Below are 19,653 nucleotides of genomic sequence, written 5' to 3' on the forward strand. Positions count from 1 at the left end.
TTTCTGCTTTAGCAGGTGTCAACCCACTATGGTCATTTCTGTTTAGGGTCTTGCCGTTCTTTCCCAGCAGACCGTTTCTGTACTGTGTTCTTACTGGTTCTGCTTTTCTAGAGTCCTAAGAACGCTGTCTTTTTCTTTGAAGGTGACAGTGTTCTTACACTTCCTGTGGGCAGGACCACTGCAGGCGATCGCAGTGACGGCCCTGCTCTGGATGGAGATAGGAATATCGTGCCTTGCTGGGATGGCAGTTCTAATTGTTCTCCTGCCCTTGCAAAGCTGTTTTGGGAAGTTGTTCTCATCACTGAGGTAAGAGAAATACTGGTGTGAGAAATGTCATATGTATTTGGTAACATCCACAGTCTTCCCAATGCTTTTGTTCAGAAACAAACTAAATGCCTTTTATTATCTCTTCTTTGCATATGTTGCAGCTCTTCAGGCTTAGCCAAGGGGGCCTCCATCCTTACGCTGAAGGCTAATCTTCAGGGGGCAAAGGTGAAGGCATTCACTGGCTCCTCCCAGCCAGCATTCAGGCTCTGTGGCCTCAATAAGTAGAGTGTCCTTATGCAGAAATCACATATGTAGAAGTTAGTTAAACATAATGAAGAATAATAAACTGAAATATTTCTTAGGCTCCACTCTAGCTGCGTACATCTCTACCATGCTTGTATTAGAGCTACTTTCACATGTGTATACATCTGTATTAATTCAATATATCCATTAAATTGTAAGCTCCCCAAAGGTAAGGTGAATTTGAATGATGTATTTATAAAATCGCACAGTCCTATACAGTCCTAGTAGCATATGTGTTAGGATATGTTTGTTGGCTGGACGTGGTGGCTGACGCCTGTAATCCTGAGGCCAGGAGTTCGAGACCTGCCTGGCCAACATGGTGAAACCCCGTCTCTACTAAATTAAAAAAATTAGCCTGATGTGGTGGTACATGCCTGTAATTCCAGCTATTCGGGAGGCTCAGGCTCGAGAATCGTTTGAACCCAGGAGGCAGAGGATGCAGTGAGCCGAGATTATGGAGACTCTATATGGAAGGAAGGAAGAAAGGGAGAAATAAAGCTGTTGGTCAAGAGGTTAATGATGATAAAATAATTTAGGCATGAAGCAGGTCCCAGCGATTTGGAAATGAGTCATTGTCAAGGTTGACAGCTGGATCGAGATGCGCCACTGTTTGGTGTGCATTCATTTCTTTGTTTTATGCTCTTGCTTATGGTGTATTTTTTACTTGGAACTTCCCCTCTTTGCCATCTGGAGAAATATTTCCTTGTCCTTTGAGGCCCTTTCAAATGCTCCTGGTCCTCTGAAGCTTTTTTTTTGCTCTCCTCTTTCCCAGTGGAGTTGACAAACAGCCCTTTGTTTTCTGCTCCCAGCACTTCATTCCCATGTTAGTACACTCTGCCCACCGTGTTATCGTCAGGTTCGGGTGCCTTTCTGCCTTCCCTGCGCACCTGTGAGCTCCTCAAGGGGACAGATTACATCTGACTCATTTTCATGTCTTCCTCAGCGGATATTGCAAATTCTCCAAAATACTTATTGAGTTGGAATAGATTGTTGACTTTCTAATCGAAGTCTTTTTCTATTTGTATTTTGAGTAGGACCTGTCTGTGTTGTTGGAAGCAAAAGCGCTGTGGGGAACCATGTGATGCGGGTCCCTGCCTGTGCCTCCCGCTGATAAGGGCAGCTGTGATCACTCAGGCTCATCTCCTGTGTCTTGTCCCCTTTAGGAGTAAAACTGCAACTTTCACGGACATCAGGATCAGGACCATGAATGAAGTTATAACTGGCATAAGGATAATAAAAATGTATGCCTGGGAAAAGTCATTTTCAGATCTTATTACCAATTTGAGAAGGTAAGTTTTTGTATAAATTGTACCAGATTTTTGTACTTTGCTTTTCTTGTTGAATGGTTTTAGAATTTTTACTATGTTTTCACATTATAATATGTTCAGTACAATCCATCCCACTCCCCACGCGTGGGAGCTGGGTTAAGTAGAAACTCAGAGGACATTATTTTCACTTGATCTTCCATTCACTATGTTCTTACAACAAAAAGCATGTATGCTTCTTACTAATACAAAAGTGAAAATCCAAATGTTTCTGAATATCCCAAATCCCCACAACAATGATTCTAAGATATTAGTATTTGAGAATAATGATGTTTAAAATAAAACTATAATTTATATTAATGTAGCCAAATGGACAGGTTATAGAGATGGGGCATATCTGTATTGGACCAAACTATATGAATCAGTATTTTTCATTTCTAATAGGCATGGAAATACTGTTAGTTTGCTTTGTGTTATTAGAAATTTTTTGGAGGCCAGGCACGGTGGTCACGCCTGTAATCCCAACACTTTGGGAGGCCAAGGCAGGTGGATCGCCTGAGGTCAGGAGTTCAAGAGAAGCCTGGCCTCCATGGTGAAACCCCATCTCTACTAAAAATATAAAAATTTTCTGGGCTTGGTGGTGCATGCCTGTAATCATAGCTACTCGAGAGGCTGAGGCAGGAGAATCGCTTGAATGCAGGAAGTGGAGGTTACAGTGAGCTGAGATCGCACCATTGTACTCCAACCTGGGCAACAAGAGCAAAACTCCATCTTAAAAAAAATTTTTTTTTTGTTTTTTGGCTTTGGTTTAAATATTTGATTAGTTGTTGCATTTCAGCACATGGTACTTCTTATGATTTCCTGGGTAATTCCTGGCCACCTCTCACCTTTGCACTTTTCCTTGAGTCAGAGTCTCTGTCGCCCACGCTGGAGTCCAGTGGTGCAATCTCAGCTTGCTACAACCTCCACCTCCCGAGTTGAAGCGATTCTCCTGACTCAGCCTCACCAGTAGCTTGGGTTACAGGTGTGTGCCACCATACCCAGCTGATTTCTGTATTTTTAGTACAGATGCAGTTTTGCCACGTTGGCCAGGCTGGTCTTGAACTCTTGACCTCAGGTGATCCACCCGCCTCAGCCTCTCAAAGTGCTGGGATTACAGGTGTGTACCACCATGCCCAGCTAATTTCTGTATTTTTAGTAGGGATGTGGTTTCACCATGTTGGCCAGGCTGGTTTTGAACTCCTGACCTCCGGTGATCCACCCGCCTCAGCCTCTCAAAGTGCTGGGATTACAGGTGTGAGCCACCATGCCCAGCTAATTTCTGTATTTTTAGTAGGGATGTGGTTTCACCATGTTGGCCAGGCTGGTTTTGAACTCCTGACCTCAGGTGATCCACCCGCCTCAGCCTCTCAAAGTGCTGGGATTACAGGTGTGAGCCACCGTGCCTGGCCAACCCTTCCACTTTTGTAGATGGATCTTTCTGTCTTTCAGATGTGCTTTATTTCACTCTTCCCTGACTGCCACCAGCATGTGACCCTCGCTGGCTCCACCACTTTGAGTTACTTCTTCTCTCATGGGACCCTGGACTAGCCACGTCTGTCTAGCATCTTGGGGTCTCACAATTTTGGAGTTGCTTATTTTCTTCTCACATGAGTTCATGAGCTCCTGGAGTGTATCCAGACTGTGAGACAAACTGTGTCTCACTCATCAGCAAGGTGGCTGGTATAGGACTTGTGTTTACAAAATTTGTTGAATGAGTTGGTTTGAATGCTGCTTCTAGCCCTGCCTGATTGACACAGAATGTCAGACTATGGCTTTGCACATCATTTCGCTGGATGAGTGAAGTGGTTATTCACTGGTTTGTGTGGGCCTTGATTTGAAGCTGTCCCCAGGGAATGTGCTATCATCTGTTTCCCTAATGTAAGAGACAGTTTACCTTAATCTATGTCCACTGCCTCAAAAGGGCCACATGCCAAAGGTACTTGAAGTCATGACTTTGATTTTTTTGTGTTGTTTCGTTTTTGTTTTGAGACGGTCTCACTCTGGTTACCCAGGCTGGAGTGCAGTGGCGTGATCTTGGCTCACTGCAACCTCCACCTCCCAGGCTCAAGCGATCCTCCCACCTCAGACTCCCAAGTAACTGGGACTACAGGCATGCATTACCACACCTGGCTAATTTTTGTATTCTTTGCAGAGATGGTGTTTCACTTTGTTGCCCGGGCTGGTCTCAGACTCCTGGGTTCAAAAGATCCATCTACCTCAACTCCCAAAGTGCTGGGATTGGAGGCGTGAGCCGCTTTGCCTGGCTGACGTCCCTGCTTTTTAAAAAACCTGTACTCTCTTCCAGGAAGGAGATTTCCAAGATTCTGAGAAGTTCCTACCTCAGAGGGATGAATTTGGCCTCGTTTTTCAGTGCAAGCAAAATCATTGTGTTTGTGACCTTCACCACCTACGTGCTCCTTGGCAACGTGATCACCGCCAGCCGTGTGTTTGTGGCAGTGACGCTGTATGGGGCTGTGCGGCTGACGGTCACCCTCTTCTTCCCCTCAGCTATTGAGAAGGTGTCAGAGGCAATCGTCAGCATCCGAAGAATCCAGGTTGGTGGCAGGTGCCATTTTAAAGCTGTAGGTGCCTTTGAAGTAAAATGATGTCTTCTTTTGTTTAGCATCACTGTGTTACAGTTCAGTGACATTCAACTCTGTAATAACCAAAATGTGCTGCCATTCCAAAATGTTGTATATACTTCCCTATCTATCTTAGATAGAGTACACTAAAAACAGTGCAAGAATTATGATCATTTATGGGCAGCAGTGTAAACTGCAGTGCCCCAGGGCTTTTGATGTACTGGTGGTAACTGCAGGTGTGATTAAAATGTCTAAGCTGTCTAAATAGGAAAAGCAAATAGATTTCATCTCTTAGGTTAACACTAATGAATAAGTAGTGAGTAGGGGTTGAGTATGATTCTTCTGTGGACTGGAAGGAAAGAGCGTGCTGGAGGTCCCTACTTCTGATCAGGAACAATGGCCTCAACTTCACTTAGCTATCCCTGTTGAAAAATGAGTTCTTTCCTCTGTGGATGTTTTCCTTGTTAATTTCTATGCATGCCTTTAGGGTCTCTGCCGTTTCTTTCCTGTCCTCTTTTCACTTTTTTCCTACTGTTGAAGAACCTGTCTCTAACAAGCTTCTTTCTTCCCAATTGGTTGATTTCGACTGCCTTGCTCCATTTGTACTACTGCAACAAAATACCTGAGACTGGCTAATGTATAAACATTAGACATTTATTTCTCACAGTTCTGGAGGCTGGGATGTCCAAGATCAAGTCTCTGGCATTGGTGTCTGGTGAGGACCGCTCTCTGCTTCCCAGATGGGCCTCTATGTCCTCACATTGTGGGAGAAACAGAAGGGCAAAAAGGGCCTGGTTAGTTCCCTCCAGCCGTCTATAAGGACACTAATTCCCTTCACGAGGGCTCTGCCTTAGTGGCCTAATCATCTCTTGTTTTTTTTGAGACGGAGTTTTGCTCTTGTCGCCCAGGCTGGAGTGCAGTGGCACAACCTCAGCTCACCACAATCTCTGCCTCCTGGGTTCAAGCAATTCTCCTGCCTTAGCCTCCTGAGGAGCTGGGATTATAGGCATGTGCCACCACGCCTGGCTAATTTTGTATTTTTAGTAGAGACAGGTTTCTCCATGTTGGTCAGGCTGGTCTCAAACTCTTGACCTCAGATGATCCACCTACCTCGGCCTCCCAAGTGCTGTGATAGGCTGAGCCACCTCCCCTGGCCTAATCACCTCTTAAAGGCTCTGCCTCTTAACACTGACACTGGGGTGAAGTTCCAGCCTATGAATTTAGAAAAGGCATGCCCATTCAAGCCATAGCATCCACTTTATACATCGTCACCTTTTCCTAAGTAGCTGTCACTAAATTGCTAGGGGCAAATAATTTATATCACCAAGGTAAGGTCCAGGCACATAATGTATGCTGAGGTATTTGTGTGTTTATGAATAGGTTGAAAGTTAAAATAAATTGACTTTGTGAGAGGGGTTGGCAAGAACTTGACTGTCTAAGCTGTTAAAAAAATCTGCTTTGTTTTATTCCTGGTTCTTAACAGAGATGGATGCCCAAGGACAGACTCTAGTGAGCTTAGCTGACATTGGCTGTGATTTTTTTTTGTTTTTGTTTTTGTTTGGTGGGGAGAAAGTAGGGTGGGTGTTGTCCTAAAAGCTAAGATTCTTTTTTATGATGAAATTTGTTTTTAAAGAAGAGATCTTGCTGTGTTACCCAGGCTGGAGCATAGTGGCTATTCATAGGCAGACTCTCACTACTAGTCAGCAAGTTTGTATTCCATAAAAACTATTGCCTATTAAACAGACCAATTCTTATCCCCATTCTTTCTGACAACACCTTCAGGTAACACTGTGAAGGGATGGTTCGTGCAGTTCAATAACTTTTTTTTTTTTTCTTTTTAAGACAGAGCCTTGCTCTGTCTCCCAGGCTGGTGTGCAGTGGTGCGATCTTGGCTCACTGCAACCTCTGCCTCCTGGGTTTAAGCAGTTCTCCACCTTAGCCTCCTGAGTATCTGGAATTACAGATGTGTGCCACCACACCTGCCTAATTTTTTGTGTCTTTTGGAGAGATGGGGTTTCACCATCTTGGCCAGGCTGGTCTTGAACTCCTGACCTCGTGATCCACCCACTTCAGCCTCCCAAAGTACTGGGAATACAGGCATGAGCTGCCATGCCCAACCTCAATAACACTTTTTTTATTTGGCCTTTGCGTCTTGAAAGAAAGAAATTAGGAATATACTTTGACTAGAGTATCTTTCTGAGTGTGCACGACACATTTTTCAGATGGAAACGCCACATGTGTATTGTGCACTGTAATTCTGTGACTGCCATTGCTGCCCTTCACTTTGATTGCAGGTGCTGGTGTGGGTACGGTGGACCAGGGTTCCTGGAAGCTGTTACATGTTATTTCATGTTATCCTCACAACTGAAGGAGACAAACATTAGTGTCCCCACTCTACAGGGAATTAAACTGGCTTCTCTAATAGGTTAAGGAGTTTGCCTATCTTTACATAACTTGTAAATGATAGAACTAGGAATCTGTTCAGAACCATGATTTCTTAACCATTGTGTTGCCTGTGATATTGGTCTGTTTTCCTACTGCTGTAAAGAACTTCCTGAGACTGGGCAATTTATAAAGGAAAGAGGTTTAATTGACTCACAGTTCAGCATAGTTGGGAGACCTCAGGAAACTTAACAGTCATGGCAGAAGGGGAAGCAGGCACTTTCTTCACGGGGCGGCAGGAAGAAGAAGTGCAAGCGGGGGAAATGCCAGATGCTTATAAAGACTGTCAGATCTCGAGAGAACTCACTATCACTAGAACAGCATGGGGGAAACCACCCCCATGATCCAGTTACCTCCCCTGGATCCCACCCTTGCTGTGTGAGGATTATGGGGATTATAGTTCATAATTATGGGGTTATAACCTGTAATCCCAGCACTTTGGGAGGCCGAGATTTGGGTGAGGACACACAGCCAAACTGCATCACCTGTGTTGCTGCCTTAATATCCTCTGGTGTGGAATATTTCCTTCAGTATTCTTTTACTCATCTGGTCTTATTCCAAAAACCTTGAAACGTTCTCTGTCTCCTATGGAGACAGAGTTGGGCTCTAGGTGTTGGGCTCTAGGTGTTGGGCTCACCTGGCCACATTGTGTGTTTCCTAGCACATGACTCGTCTGTTCTTGCTTTGGGACTTTTTGCTCTGTGTGGCTGGGGTGTCCTCCCTTCTGTCCTTGACTTAAGGAAATGCTACTAAGCCCTCCAGCCAGGTCCCAGGAGCCTGGCAGTCCTTTTGTTACTGCTGAGCAAGGCCAGTACCATGCAGCTCAGTGTTGACGGACACATAGTGGGCACCAAATGCTGGATGGACAGAAGCAGCAACCATAGGAAAAGGCTGGGGCCCAATACAGACCCAAGGTGGCCCGGCCTGTACTAGAAGCCAGAGGGAGGCCAAACGAGGAAGCAGACTCAAGTTGGGGATTCCCAGAACACTGGGCCTTGTTCAAGGTGGGTGTGAGGGTCCTCCACTTTGGGGAACTGGATCTTTCTCAGAGTGGACTGGATCGGAGTCTCTGCCTCATTATTTGTGTCCCATATGCATCTCAAACCTGACTGGATTTGGTGGACCTGCTCCTCTAAGAAGGGGCCATGTCTGACATATATAGACCCTCCTGGCTGGGTGCGGTGGCTCACGCCTGTAATCTCAGCACTTTGGGAAGCCGTGGTGGACAGATCACTTGAGGTCAGGAGTTCGAGACCAGTATGGCCAACATGGTGAAATCCTGTCTCTACTAAAAATACAAAAATAGTCAGATGTGGTGGTGTATGCCTGCAATCTCAGCTCCTCAGGAGGCTCAGGCTTGCTTGAACCCAAAAAGCGGAGGTTGCAGTGAGTTGAGATTGCGCCACTGCACTCTAGCAGCCTGGGCATCAGGGTGAGACTCTGTCTAAAAAAAAAAAACCCTCATGACTAGCTTCTAGGCTGTGAAATGAGTGAGCTTTCCCTGGGCCATGTGGAGAAATAGAAACAGTCTTACTTGTTTAATTAGTTAGTCTGTCTTCCTGGCCATTAAAAGATAAATGAAGATTAAGACCATGGAGCTTTATAGGAATAACTGATGAGTACTTACTAGGTAGCAAGCAGGGGGCCAAGTGCCTTATGAATATTCATCCCTTTTACTCGTGTAACTCCTCTATCATTCCTACATTACAGATAAAGAAACTGAAGTCTGGGGAGGGTAGATAGCACCTCCACGTTTTCAGTTAATAAAAGGCTGATCTGGGACTTTACCCAGACTGTCTGTCTGTCTCAGAAGTGTAGCTGGGTGTGGTGGCTCACACCTGTAATCCCAGGACTTTGGGAGTCCAAGGTGTGTGGATCACTTGAGGTCAGGAGTTAGAGACCAGCCTGACCAGCATGGTGAAATCCCGTCTCTACTAAAAATACAAAAGTAGCTGGGGATGGTGGCACGCATCTGTAATCCCAGCTACTCTGCAGGCTAAGGCATGAGAATCACTTGAACCCAGGAGGTGGAGGTTGCTGTGAGCTGAGATTGTGTCACTGCACTCTAGCCTGGGCAACAAGAGTGAGATCCCATCTCAAAAAAAAAAAAAAGTACACATTCTTACCCCCACATGCACAGCATAACCTGAATGCAGATTGTACTTCTGTGTGGCAGCCATAGGAGATAATTGGACAAAAAGCAGCCCCAACTGGCGGAATGGCGGGGTGGGACATGTAACTTGGGTCCTCACTAACTCCCTGGGCCTCAGTTTTCTTATCTCTAAATAAGGGGATTGGACTTGATGTCTGGAGGTCATTTCCTGTTTTGCCTCACTTATTTAGAAAACCCTCTGTATTAGTCAGAGCTCTCCAGAGAAGCAGAACTGATAGGGCCCACATGCACATACACGCAGAGAGAGATTGGTGATTGATTTATAAAATTGTCTCACGCAATTGTGGAGGTGAGGTCAGTCCACAGTCTGCTGGGCAGCTGGCAGGCCAAAGACCCTGGGAAGAGCCGATATGCAGCTTGAGTCTGAGGAGGACAGTCTTGAGGCAGAATTCCCTTTTCTTTGTAGGTCTTTTTTCTCTTAAATGCCTTCAACTGATTGGATGATGCCCACCGACATTATGTAGGACTTTAAAGTCTGCAGATTTAAATGCTAATCTCAACTGAAAAATACTTTCCCATTGATATCCAGACATGTTTGACCAAATATCTGGGGACTGTGGCCTAGCCAAGCTGACACATAAAATTAACCATCACATGGTCTTTTTTTTTTTCTTTTGAGATGGAGTCTTGCTCTGTCACCCAGGCTGGAGTGCAGTGGCACAGTCTCGACTCATTACAGCCTCTAATTCCTGGGTTCAAGCAATTCTCCTGCCTCAGCCTCCCCAGTAGTTGGGATTACAGGCATGAGCCACCAAGTCCAGCTAATTTTGTATTTTTAGTAGAGACAAGGTTTCACCAAGCTGGCCAGGCTGGGTCTCGAACTCCTGAACTCAAGTGATCCACCCGCTTTGGCATCCCAAAGTACTAAGATTACAGGTATAATCCACTGCATCTGGCCTATCACACAGTCTTTAATCCTCATCTCTTCTTTTGGGCTCTCCGTATGTGACTTTGTCCTCATTTTCCTCTTATAATTGAAGCAGTTTGTATATAGATTTCTTTCCCTTCCTAAACTCTCAACTTATAAAGGCAGACACAATGCCTCGTTCATCTTTATATTATGCATACATTGCAGGTGCTCAGAAAATGTCTAAGTGAAGTCAACTTCTAGCTTCATTATGTCTGTGAGACTTGGCAAATGCCTAACAACTGAGCATTGTTTTAGTGGGAAGTGATGACTGTCATTCTCTGCTGAATTATGTCACACACCAGAGTGTGGCATGGAAGGGATCCTGCAGACAATTTTCAAAGAATTGTGGTCCAATATGCGGTAGGGCAGAAATCCTTAAGATTTTTAAAATTTATTTTCCACTAAAGTGCAACTCACTTTTGTCTAAGGCTTGAAATTCCTGTTTGTGTAGACAGATGTATGCATGCAGTGGAGTAAAACGACCGGCTGGGAATTTTACATTTTTCACTGGCTAACTTTGGCAAGTTGCTCGTGTCCAGATAAAGGATGCCTCTTTGACTGGGGCAGGAAACCTTAATTTCCCCTCATGTGCATAGTTTCTGGTGGGAGGGTGGACCTAGAGTTCAGCAGTAGTGAATTTCAGTAAAGGAGAAACAAATGGCCAGGCGTAACTGGTAAGAAAGGGTTGGTGTTAGTGTGGTGAACTCCTTCATGGTGGTGTTGAAGTCACTGTTGGAGGTTTAGTTTAGTTTAGTTTTTGTTTTTTCTTCCTGTGTTTTTTCAACCTGAATGGTTCCTGTGACCCATTTTGTCCCCTAGTTTAATATACTGATTAAAACTAAATTATTACACCTTGGAGATTCTGCTTCACCAGGCATTGGCTGGAGCCCAGTATCTTTCTGAAAATATGCTGTCTTTGGGACCCATTGCCTGAGTTGTGTGATGAAAAAGCACACTAGGTCAAAATACATGTAGCAAATATGAAAGACGTCAGGATCACTTAAGACTAAAATCAGTTGAGAGGAAGAACCCAGATACCTGTCTTGGTCTATTCTAGGCTTTTGGGGGTTAAGTTTGGAATTGATTCATTCACTTAGTCATTGACTCCACAATGTAATTGAACACCTAGCTTAAGCTGGCACTGTGATGGATGCTTAGATACAATGATAAGCCAACGCACAGAAGTCCTTCCTGCTCGGAATTTCCTCCTGGGAATCAAGTGGGGTTAATAAGTAACCACATAATTAAAATCCATGCTCATGTGTCATTGTCTTTGGAAGCCAATGTCCGAGGTACCCCATGAGGTGGTTTGGTAGAGCTGCCGGTGCCATTGTGGAGGTGCTGTGCTTCCTGTGAAGGCTCAAGAAATAGCCTGCAGCATTGCGTGTGTGGTAGTGGAGAGAGATGGGGAAGGGCTCTGGAAGGGAGGGGGCTTGGGGCAGCCAGGAGGCTGATGCCCTGTATTTCCATTGGGGATCACCCATGGAAAATGTGAGAAAAGCTCTTAATGTTCGAGAAAATCCACATGTTTTCAGTTCATGCTGGCTGCAGCCTGAGGAATGCACTGGGGTTCCAGAGTAGAGACAGGGAGATATGTCAGGAGGCTGATGGAGCAAACAGTCCAGGAAGATGATGATTTGATTCAGACTCAGGCCAAGTAGAGAGCCTTGGATAGATTCGAAAGCCATTGGGAACAAGTCCTGATTTGGGTGTGGGGCAAGGGGAGGGAGAAGGATCAGGGGCTACTTTCATTCTGGAAAATCACCTGGGTTTACTGAAATATAGAATACTAGAAGAAGACCAGATTTGGGGATGAATTTGGCTTTGAAGTCTGGAATGCTTTAGAACTGTACAGATGTTTGCTACAAGACCCACTGATGGGGTCTGCCTGGTTCCACCTCCTTTCCTATTTCTCTAAAAATGGAGGTTGTAAATGATAAGTGTAATGAATAGATCCAATGTTCACTTTCTTCCTTGTTTCTCATGTGGATATGTTAATGAACAATGAGAATGTGAAAATGGCATCAGGAGAGGAGGAATAGGTCTGCCCGGTATACTGACCAGGTGATCAGAACTAAGTGAGCCTTGACCGTAGATGCACCAGAGCTTGGCAGATACATAGAGTTTAGAAACATTGTGTTGTTAAATATCTTTTTTAAAATATATAGTTATATTTTTTTATTTTACTTTAAGTTTTAGGATACATGTGCAGAACATGCAGATCTGTTACATAGATATACATGTGCCATGGTGGATTACTGTACCTATTAACCCATCATCTAGGTTTTAAGCCCCACATGCATTGCATATTTGTCCTAAAGCTCTCCCTCTCTCTGCCCCTCACCCTCTGACAGGCCCCCATGTGTGATGTTCCCCTCCCTGTGTCCATGTATTCTTATTGTTCAACTCCCACTTAAGAGTGAGAACATGCAGTGTTCGGTTTTCTGTTCCTGTGTCAGTTTGCTGAGAATGATGGTTTCTAGCTTCATTCATGTCCCTGCAAAGACCACGAACTCCTTCTTTTTTATGGCTACATAGTGTTCCATGGTGTATATGTGCCACATTTTCTTTATCCAGTCTATGACTGATGGACATTTGGGTTGGTTCCAAGTCTTTGCTATTGTGAATAGTGCTGCAATAAACATATGTGTGCATGTGTCTTTATAGTAGAATGATTCATAATCCTTTGGGTATATACCCAGTAATGGGATTGTTGGATCAAATAGTATTTTTGGTTCTAGATCCTTGAGGAATCATCACACTGTCTTCCACAATGGTTGAACTAATTTACACTCCTACCAATAGTGTAAAAGTGTTCCTATTTCTCCACATCCTCTCCAGCATCTGTTATTTCCTGACTTTTTAATGATTGCCATTCTAACTGGCATGAGATGATATCTCATTGTGGTTTTGATTTGCATTTCTCTAATGAACAGTGATGATGAGCTTTTTTTCATGTTTGTTGGCTGCATAAATGTCTTCTTTTGATAAGTGTCTATTCATGTTCTTTGCCCACTTTTTGATGGGGTTGTTGGTTTTTTTCTTGTAAATTTGTTTAAGTTTCTTGTGGATTCTGGATATTAGTCCTTAGTCAGATGGATAGATTGCAAAAATTTTCTCACATTCTGTAGGTTGCCTGTTCACTCTGATGATAGTTTCTTTTGCTGTGCAGAAGCTCTTTAGTTTAATTAGATCCCATTTGTCAATGTTGGCTTTTGCTGCCATTGCTTTTGGTGTTTTAGTCATGAAGTCTTTGCCCATGCCTGTGTCCTGAATGGTACTGCCTAGGTTTTCTTCTAGGGTTTTTACGGTTTTAGGTTTTACATTTAAGTCTTTAATCCATTGTCTTTCTTACTCATACTTTTCAGTTTCTTTTTTCCATGTACAGAAAATGAAACATTTATTGTGAAGCTTTTAGGTCCAAGAAACTCTGTCTGTTTTTGTTTTATTAAGGAAAGGACTGATGATCTTGGCATAGAGCAAGTCCAATAGGATTTTAAGAGATCTTATCTTAACGGCAAAGCACTGGAAGTCTTCAATGACTTCCACATCCAGTAAAACGTATCTCTGAGGTTATATTGTTCACAAAGCTGCTTCACTTTTCACCAACCGTCCACCCCGAATTTGATCTCTTTGACTGAGTTCTGCCGTCAGATACTTCCCCTAGTGACCTATTCCGGGGATGCACCTCATTGCCGTTTTGGCAATGTCATTTCAGCTTTTTCATCCTCCTGAGTGACGAGAGAAAGTCCAGCCAGCCCTTCCAGCACCTTTGCAAGCCGTTCATGTGTTGAATGGAGTCTCATTTAACCACTGAACGATTATCATGTCTTTCTCTACTCAGATCCATTTATTCACCCGTGCTCCATAGAGGTACTGTGTGCATAGTTTTTGGTTTTGAAGGTGGGGAACTTCTGTTCTAACATGCACATACAGAATAATAAATTTGATGTCTTGGTCACACACTTCAGCTAAAATCAGAATTTTATTCTGTCTAGACAAGACTAATAAGATGTATAACCTCTTGCTTGTTGCTGTGCTAACTGACATAGCTGATGGTTTGAATAATTTAAGCCAATCCTACAGTCTGTTACGACTGTAGCATGTATCTGTGAAGAGCTGACCCCGGGTGCAGGATAGTGTTCATGCAGATGAGTGTGTCTGTAAGTGCAGCGTGGGGGGACACATCTCTGCCCTGTGCATAACTCAGTTTCAGTACCAGCTGCTGCCACCTTGAGCTGGTTCCCAGCAGCATTAGTCTTTGAGATGGGCCCTGAAGGACAGGGTGGGATGAATACTCAGGGAATCAAGGCAGAGGCTACTTTGGGAGTGTGCATGTCATGCTGCTGGGTTGTGGAAGAGTTTGAAGCATGGTGTCAATTATCAGAGTTGTTTTAAGAAGATCTTTAGAGAGTGGTGTTTGGGATCGGTTTGGTTGTGTTGGGGATGCTGGAGAAGGGACCAGTGAAAAAGTTGTATCAGTATCACACATGATTAGCAGTCAGTAAATCTGTGAAATTGGTCATTTCTTTTTGTTTTATTTTGTTTTGCGATAGGGTCTTGCTCTGTTGCCCAGGATGGGGTGCAGTGGTGCGATCTTAGCTCACTGCAACCACCGCCTCCTGGGTTCCAAGCGATTCTCATACCTCAGCCTCCCATGTAGCTAGGACTACAGGCGTGTGCCATCAAGCCCAGTTAAGTTTTGGATTTTTAGTAAAGACGGGGGTTTGCCATGTTGACCAGGCTGGTCTTGAACTCCTGACCTCAAGTGATCTGCCCACCTCGGCCTCCCAAAGTGCTGGGATTATAGGCGTGAGCCACCACGCCTGGCCTAGTTGGATCATTTCTTGAGGTATGGTGACTTGTGGCAGATTAGGCCCAGATTGTTATCTGGTTAACTGTGGAATAGGTGGTGTGGAGGGAGGAAGCAGAGATGCTGTGGTAAAGCCTGCAGCAGAATCTTCGGGCCAGCATTTGTCTGTGCCCTCTCCGCTGTGGCAGACACGGGCTTCTGCAGGGAGAACTAGCAGTGTCTGATCCTTAGTAGGCTCTCAGTACGAGGGAGCGGATGAACAGACAGCATCTTCTGCTTGCAGGGTCTTTGAGGGAAACACTGACTTTTTTTCTTTTCCTATATAGAAGAAAGGAATGTATTTTTCTTTTCCTGCATAGAAGAAAGTTTTCATTTTCAATTTTTGTTCTTTTGAAGTGTAACATTGCAGTCAAATGTGTATCCCTGTGAAGTGACAGATAAAAATTTTAAGGACTCAAAGGATGTTGACAATTTTCTAAGTAGTGGATGACTTATTTAAGTGTTTTTTCTCTGTCTAAAACATGTTCCATGCTCATTTCAGTTGCTTCAGAGTTGCCAGTGGTTTGCAAAACATCCATGTAACAGCCATTTACACCTGGTGGTTTATTTTCTCATGCAAAATCCTCGTAAGTTTCCACGTGAGTTTGCGAGGGCTGCTGGAACAAAGTACCACAAACACAGTGGCTGAAAACAATGGAAATTGAGTCTCTCTCTTCTTTTCTTAGAGAGATACTGATCATGTTAGGTTTAGGGCCCTCCCTATTCCAATATAACTGCATTTTAATTAATTACATCTGTACCAGTTCCATTTCCAAATAAAGTCACCTTTGAGGTACTGAGATTATGACTTTATCTTTTTGGGGGGTGTCTTAGTCTGTGATGGATACACATAAATTACACATTGAGTAATTTATGAAAAACAGAAATTCCCACAGCTCTGGAGGCTGAGAAGTCCAAGATCAAGGCACCGGCACGTTCAGTTTTCTGGTGATCTGCTCTCTGCTCGTGAGATAGTGCCTTGATGCTGCATATTCCAGACGGGAGGAATGCTGTGTCCTTATAGGGCAGAAGGCGGAAGGGCTAGAGGGCTGCCTACTGCCTGCAGCCTCCTTTACAGGGCCCTTAACGCCATTCATGTGGGAGGAGCCCTCATGGCCTAAATACCTCTTACTACCACCGCAGTGGCCACTAAGTTTCCACACGTGGATTTTGGAGGGGAAGCTGTCCAGGCAGCTTCCAAGGCCTGGACGTTGGGGTATAGGAAGTTTCCTGGATGTTGTCACTTTCCACTGGGCTGAACTTAAGTCACGTGGCTACATCTGGCTGCGCTGGGGGCTGGGAAGAGTGGTCCTTACTCCAGGCTGCTATGCGTCGGCTAAAAATTGGGAGTTTTGTTAACTACAGAAAACTGAGAGCAGATTTTTGAGGAGAGCTGACCACTTTTGCCACATATAAAATTTTGGATGGGGAGGGGGTGATGTAGGTGGTTTATTCTGTTTCTAAACCACTGTAGCTACTCTCATTGAATTATACCTACCATTTGAGGGTCAAAAGGGAGTCTTCCCATATATCATTATGTTAGGTTTGTTATGGTTAGCAGGACTTTGTTTTATTCAGTTAAGTTGCCTTGTATAGTTGCTAACTAGTGTGGAAAACAGCAGGAAGTGAAAGGTTGGGCCATTCCTGCTGTCAAGGAGGGGATATTGACTAAGGAAAAAAGATAAGTGTAGGCCGAGCATGGTGCCTCACACCTCAGCACTTTGGGAGGCCGAGGTGGGCAGATTGTTTGAGGCCAGGAGTTTGAGACCAGCCTGACCAACATGTGAAACACCATCTCTACTAAAAATACAAAAAATTAGCCGGGCATGGTGGCAGGTGCCTGTAGTCCCAGTTACTGGGGAGGTTGAGGCAGGAGAATCACTTGAACCCGGGAGGCAGAGGTTACAGTGAGCCGAGATTGTGCTACTGCGCTCCAGCCTGGAAGACAGAGTGACTCTGTCTCAAAAAAAAAAAAAGTGATTGTGAAAAGAAGCTTATAAAATATGTTTTAAGAGCTAGAAATATAATGAGGGCTTTTTTATTTTTATTTTTAGTTTTTAAAACAATGACTTAAGTGACAGTGAATAAGTTATATGTCAATTTGACATACACGAGGGAGGAGAAAGGCCAGTTGAATCTAAGTGACCAGCCTAAGTGACGGCTGCTTTCACAGGCTCTGCCCTGTGTTTCCTGCCTACCCTTCTGGGCTAACTCATTTCCTGAAAGTTGGGAATGGCCTCGACTTCCGTGTTGCCAGCATCTGGCACGGGGCTTGGCACATGATAAGGATTCATGAAATATTCATCAGATCACTTCCAAGCAACTCCCATGTTCACCATTAGTAACACAAAAGTCCAGCAGTGGAAATGTGCAATCTCTAAATGTGCTCAACCTCAAAGCAGTATTTTCTGTTTATTTAGGAACCAGTATACTTTTTGGAAAAAAAAAGACACAGACAGTTCCTAAAATTACAAAGATAGTTCATGGCCACAAACTCTTTATATGTTTATTAAATAAATAGCATATGCTGATGTGAACCGATACTTTAAATACGGTTGGTAAGATGATCTGTAGGCTGTATAAAGTTTTGTGTTGCAAATTCCATGGAAGCGATGACTTTTGTTTCTGCTTTTGTTTCTGTAATTTAAACAGTCTGTGTTTTTCTTACTTTCTTTAGAACTTTTTGCTACTTGATGAGATATCACAGCGCAACCGTCAGCTGCCATCAGATGGTAAAAACATGGTGCATGTGCAGGATTTTACTGCTTTTTGGGATAAGGTAACATATCCTTAATTGCAAGATCATGACTGCTAATACATAATAAGTGACATTGGTTTAATAGAGAATTTTGAGATGTTACACATGGTATAAAAATATGGCTTGCTCATTTACTGAAAGTATGTTACAAAGATTCTCAAATTTAGGAGTAAGTTTTGCAATAAATAGAAAGTAGGTATGAAATCAGACTTAGGGATTTGACAATTTGTATTTTATCTCATTTTCTTTCTTTTCGTTGAGATGGAGGCTTGCTCTGCTGCCCAGGCTGGAGTACAGTGGCATGATCTTGGCTCACTGCAACCTCCGCCTCCCAGGTTCAAGCGATTCTCCTGCCTCAGTCTCCCAAGTAGCTGGGATTACAGGCGCCTGCCACCACACCTGGGTAATTTTTGTATTTTTAGTAGGGACAGGGTTTCACCATGTTGGTCAGGCTGGTCTCAAACTCCTGACCTCAGGCAGTCCACCCACCTCAGCCTCCCAAAGTGCTGGGATTATAGGCGCGAGCCACCATGCCCAGCTGTATTTTATCTCATTTTCAAAAAAACCCATTGAAAGCATTACCTCATTCTAACCTAAATGTCACTAAGTTTAGACATTGGCAATATTGGATTTTATAGGATTAGACGGATTGGGGTGCAGCATGGAATGGGTTAACTGCTGGGTACGTTGTAAATTATTACAGAGACTTTGGGGTATCAGTGCACATTTTCACCTTACTGTTTTCAGTCATCTTATTACATATTGAAAAAGCCATGATTGGATTTTGCCACAGGGTTGGGGTGGGGCTCCCCTATTCTAAGCGTCTGGGTGGTACCAGCTGCTTTGGTGGCAGCCTAAGGCAGAGGGCTAGCTGCAGGCTGCCCGAGCAAGCTCCATGGATTCCTGACTGAAGAGTTTCACCATGTGGCAAGCAGACAGGTAGTTCAGGCAAGGCCACAGGGATTTTTCAACACTTGGTTTACTTGTGACATTTAGGCAAATAGGAACAGCAGCAGGGACCACTCACAAGAAGTACTAAGGCTCGGTGCATCTCCTGCTATCCACAACTCCAGTGCCCTCCTCATGCTTCCAAGGAAGCAGTGGGCTCCCTGCCCAGGGCTCATAGAAGCCACTGCTGTGGCTCCGGCTTTTCAGAAAAAGAAAGGTTGTATTGTAAGTCGCCTGGCAAGGAGACAGGAGGCAATGCTCAAATTTGTCTTCCCTAGCTGGGGGATGGGACAGGTTTTATAGGCAGAGGGAAATGAGGCGTGGTCCGCTTGGATCTTGCATTGAAGTGATGCCAGCACCGCATCTGATCAGATCCTGGATCATGCCATGAGGCATCCGCCTGTGAACTCGCTCCTCCTTCTTTGGTCCTAGCACTCGGGTTCTGCCCATGGTTGCGTATTCGGTTCGTCTGGGAATGCTCAGTTGATGTACCTTGCAACCTGGGATCCATGGCAACTGAGAAACAGTTTACTATGTTATTGGGCTGGTTCTGTGGTTATGCTCACCTGAGTCCATGGTCCTCTGTGAATCCGCCTGTCTCAGTCTGTGTTAGACTGCAAAACAGAACAGCATGGGAGAGGGAATATTGTGCAGGGAATTCATTACATAGGTGATGAAAGAACCAACACAGAGGGAAAGCAGCAGTAGAGGAGGCCACCCCAAGATCAGCCATGGCAGGAAGCTACACGCTGGGGCCAGAGATGATGCCTGCCAGGAGTGAAGCCCAGGGACCCAACTGTGAGCAAGAATTGGGACCAGAGGGCCAGGGGCTCTTCCAGGGGCGCAGAGACTGCTCAGGCTGCTTAAAGCAGATGGGTGGAGCTGGTGGTGAGCAGATCCTTTCCTCTCTGGTGCTCTTTGTGGCTGACCTTTGTGACTGAGTTATAGTGTAGTTTGCTGGAGCCAAGAGCCAACAGGTGGTTGAGCAGCACTCCCGCCCAGCCCCGTCGCCTCTGCCTTCTCCTGTGGTACCAGTGTCAACACTCTCTGGATTCCAGACTTTCTTTCTCCACATGCCCTTGGCTCTACGTATCACCCTCCCTGTTTCATG

At 44.6% G+C, this 19,653-nt stretch overlaps 1 protein-coding gene across 3 annotated transcripts in view; it reads left to right on the forward strand.

Annotated features, from left to right (window-relative positions):
• ABCC4 (ATP binding cassette subfamily C member 4 (PEL blood group)) overlaps nt 1-19,653 on the forward strand; it is a 280,167-nt gene that overhangs the window by 89,507 nt on the left and 171,007 nt on the right. For all 3 annotated transcript variants that reach the window (XM_021667906.2, XM_064362233.1, XM_021667907.2), the window contains 4 exons: nt 143-306; nt 1,734-1,859; nt 4,183-4,432; nt 17,514-17,615. In XM_021667906.2, the coding sequence (XP_021523581.1) occupies nt 143-306; nt 1,734-1,859; nt 4,183-4,432; nt 17,514-17,615 (642 nt within the window). The remainder of the gene's footprint in view (nt 1-142; nt 307-1,733; nt 1,860-4,182; nt 4,433-17,513; nt 17,616-19,653) is intronic.

The sequence above is a fragment of the Aotus nancymaae genome, unplaced genomic scaffold, assembly GCF_030222135.1.
Source record: "Aotus nancymaae isolate 86718 unplaced genomic scaffold, 86718_ANA_hifiasm-v0.15.2.pri h1tg000048l, whole genome shotgun sequence".
In the NCBI taxonomy this organism is placed as follows: domain Eukaryota; kingdom Metazoa; phylum Chordata; class Mammalia; order Primates; family Aotidae; genus Aotus; species Aotus nancymaae.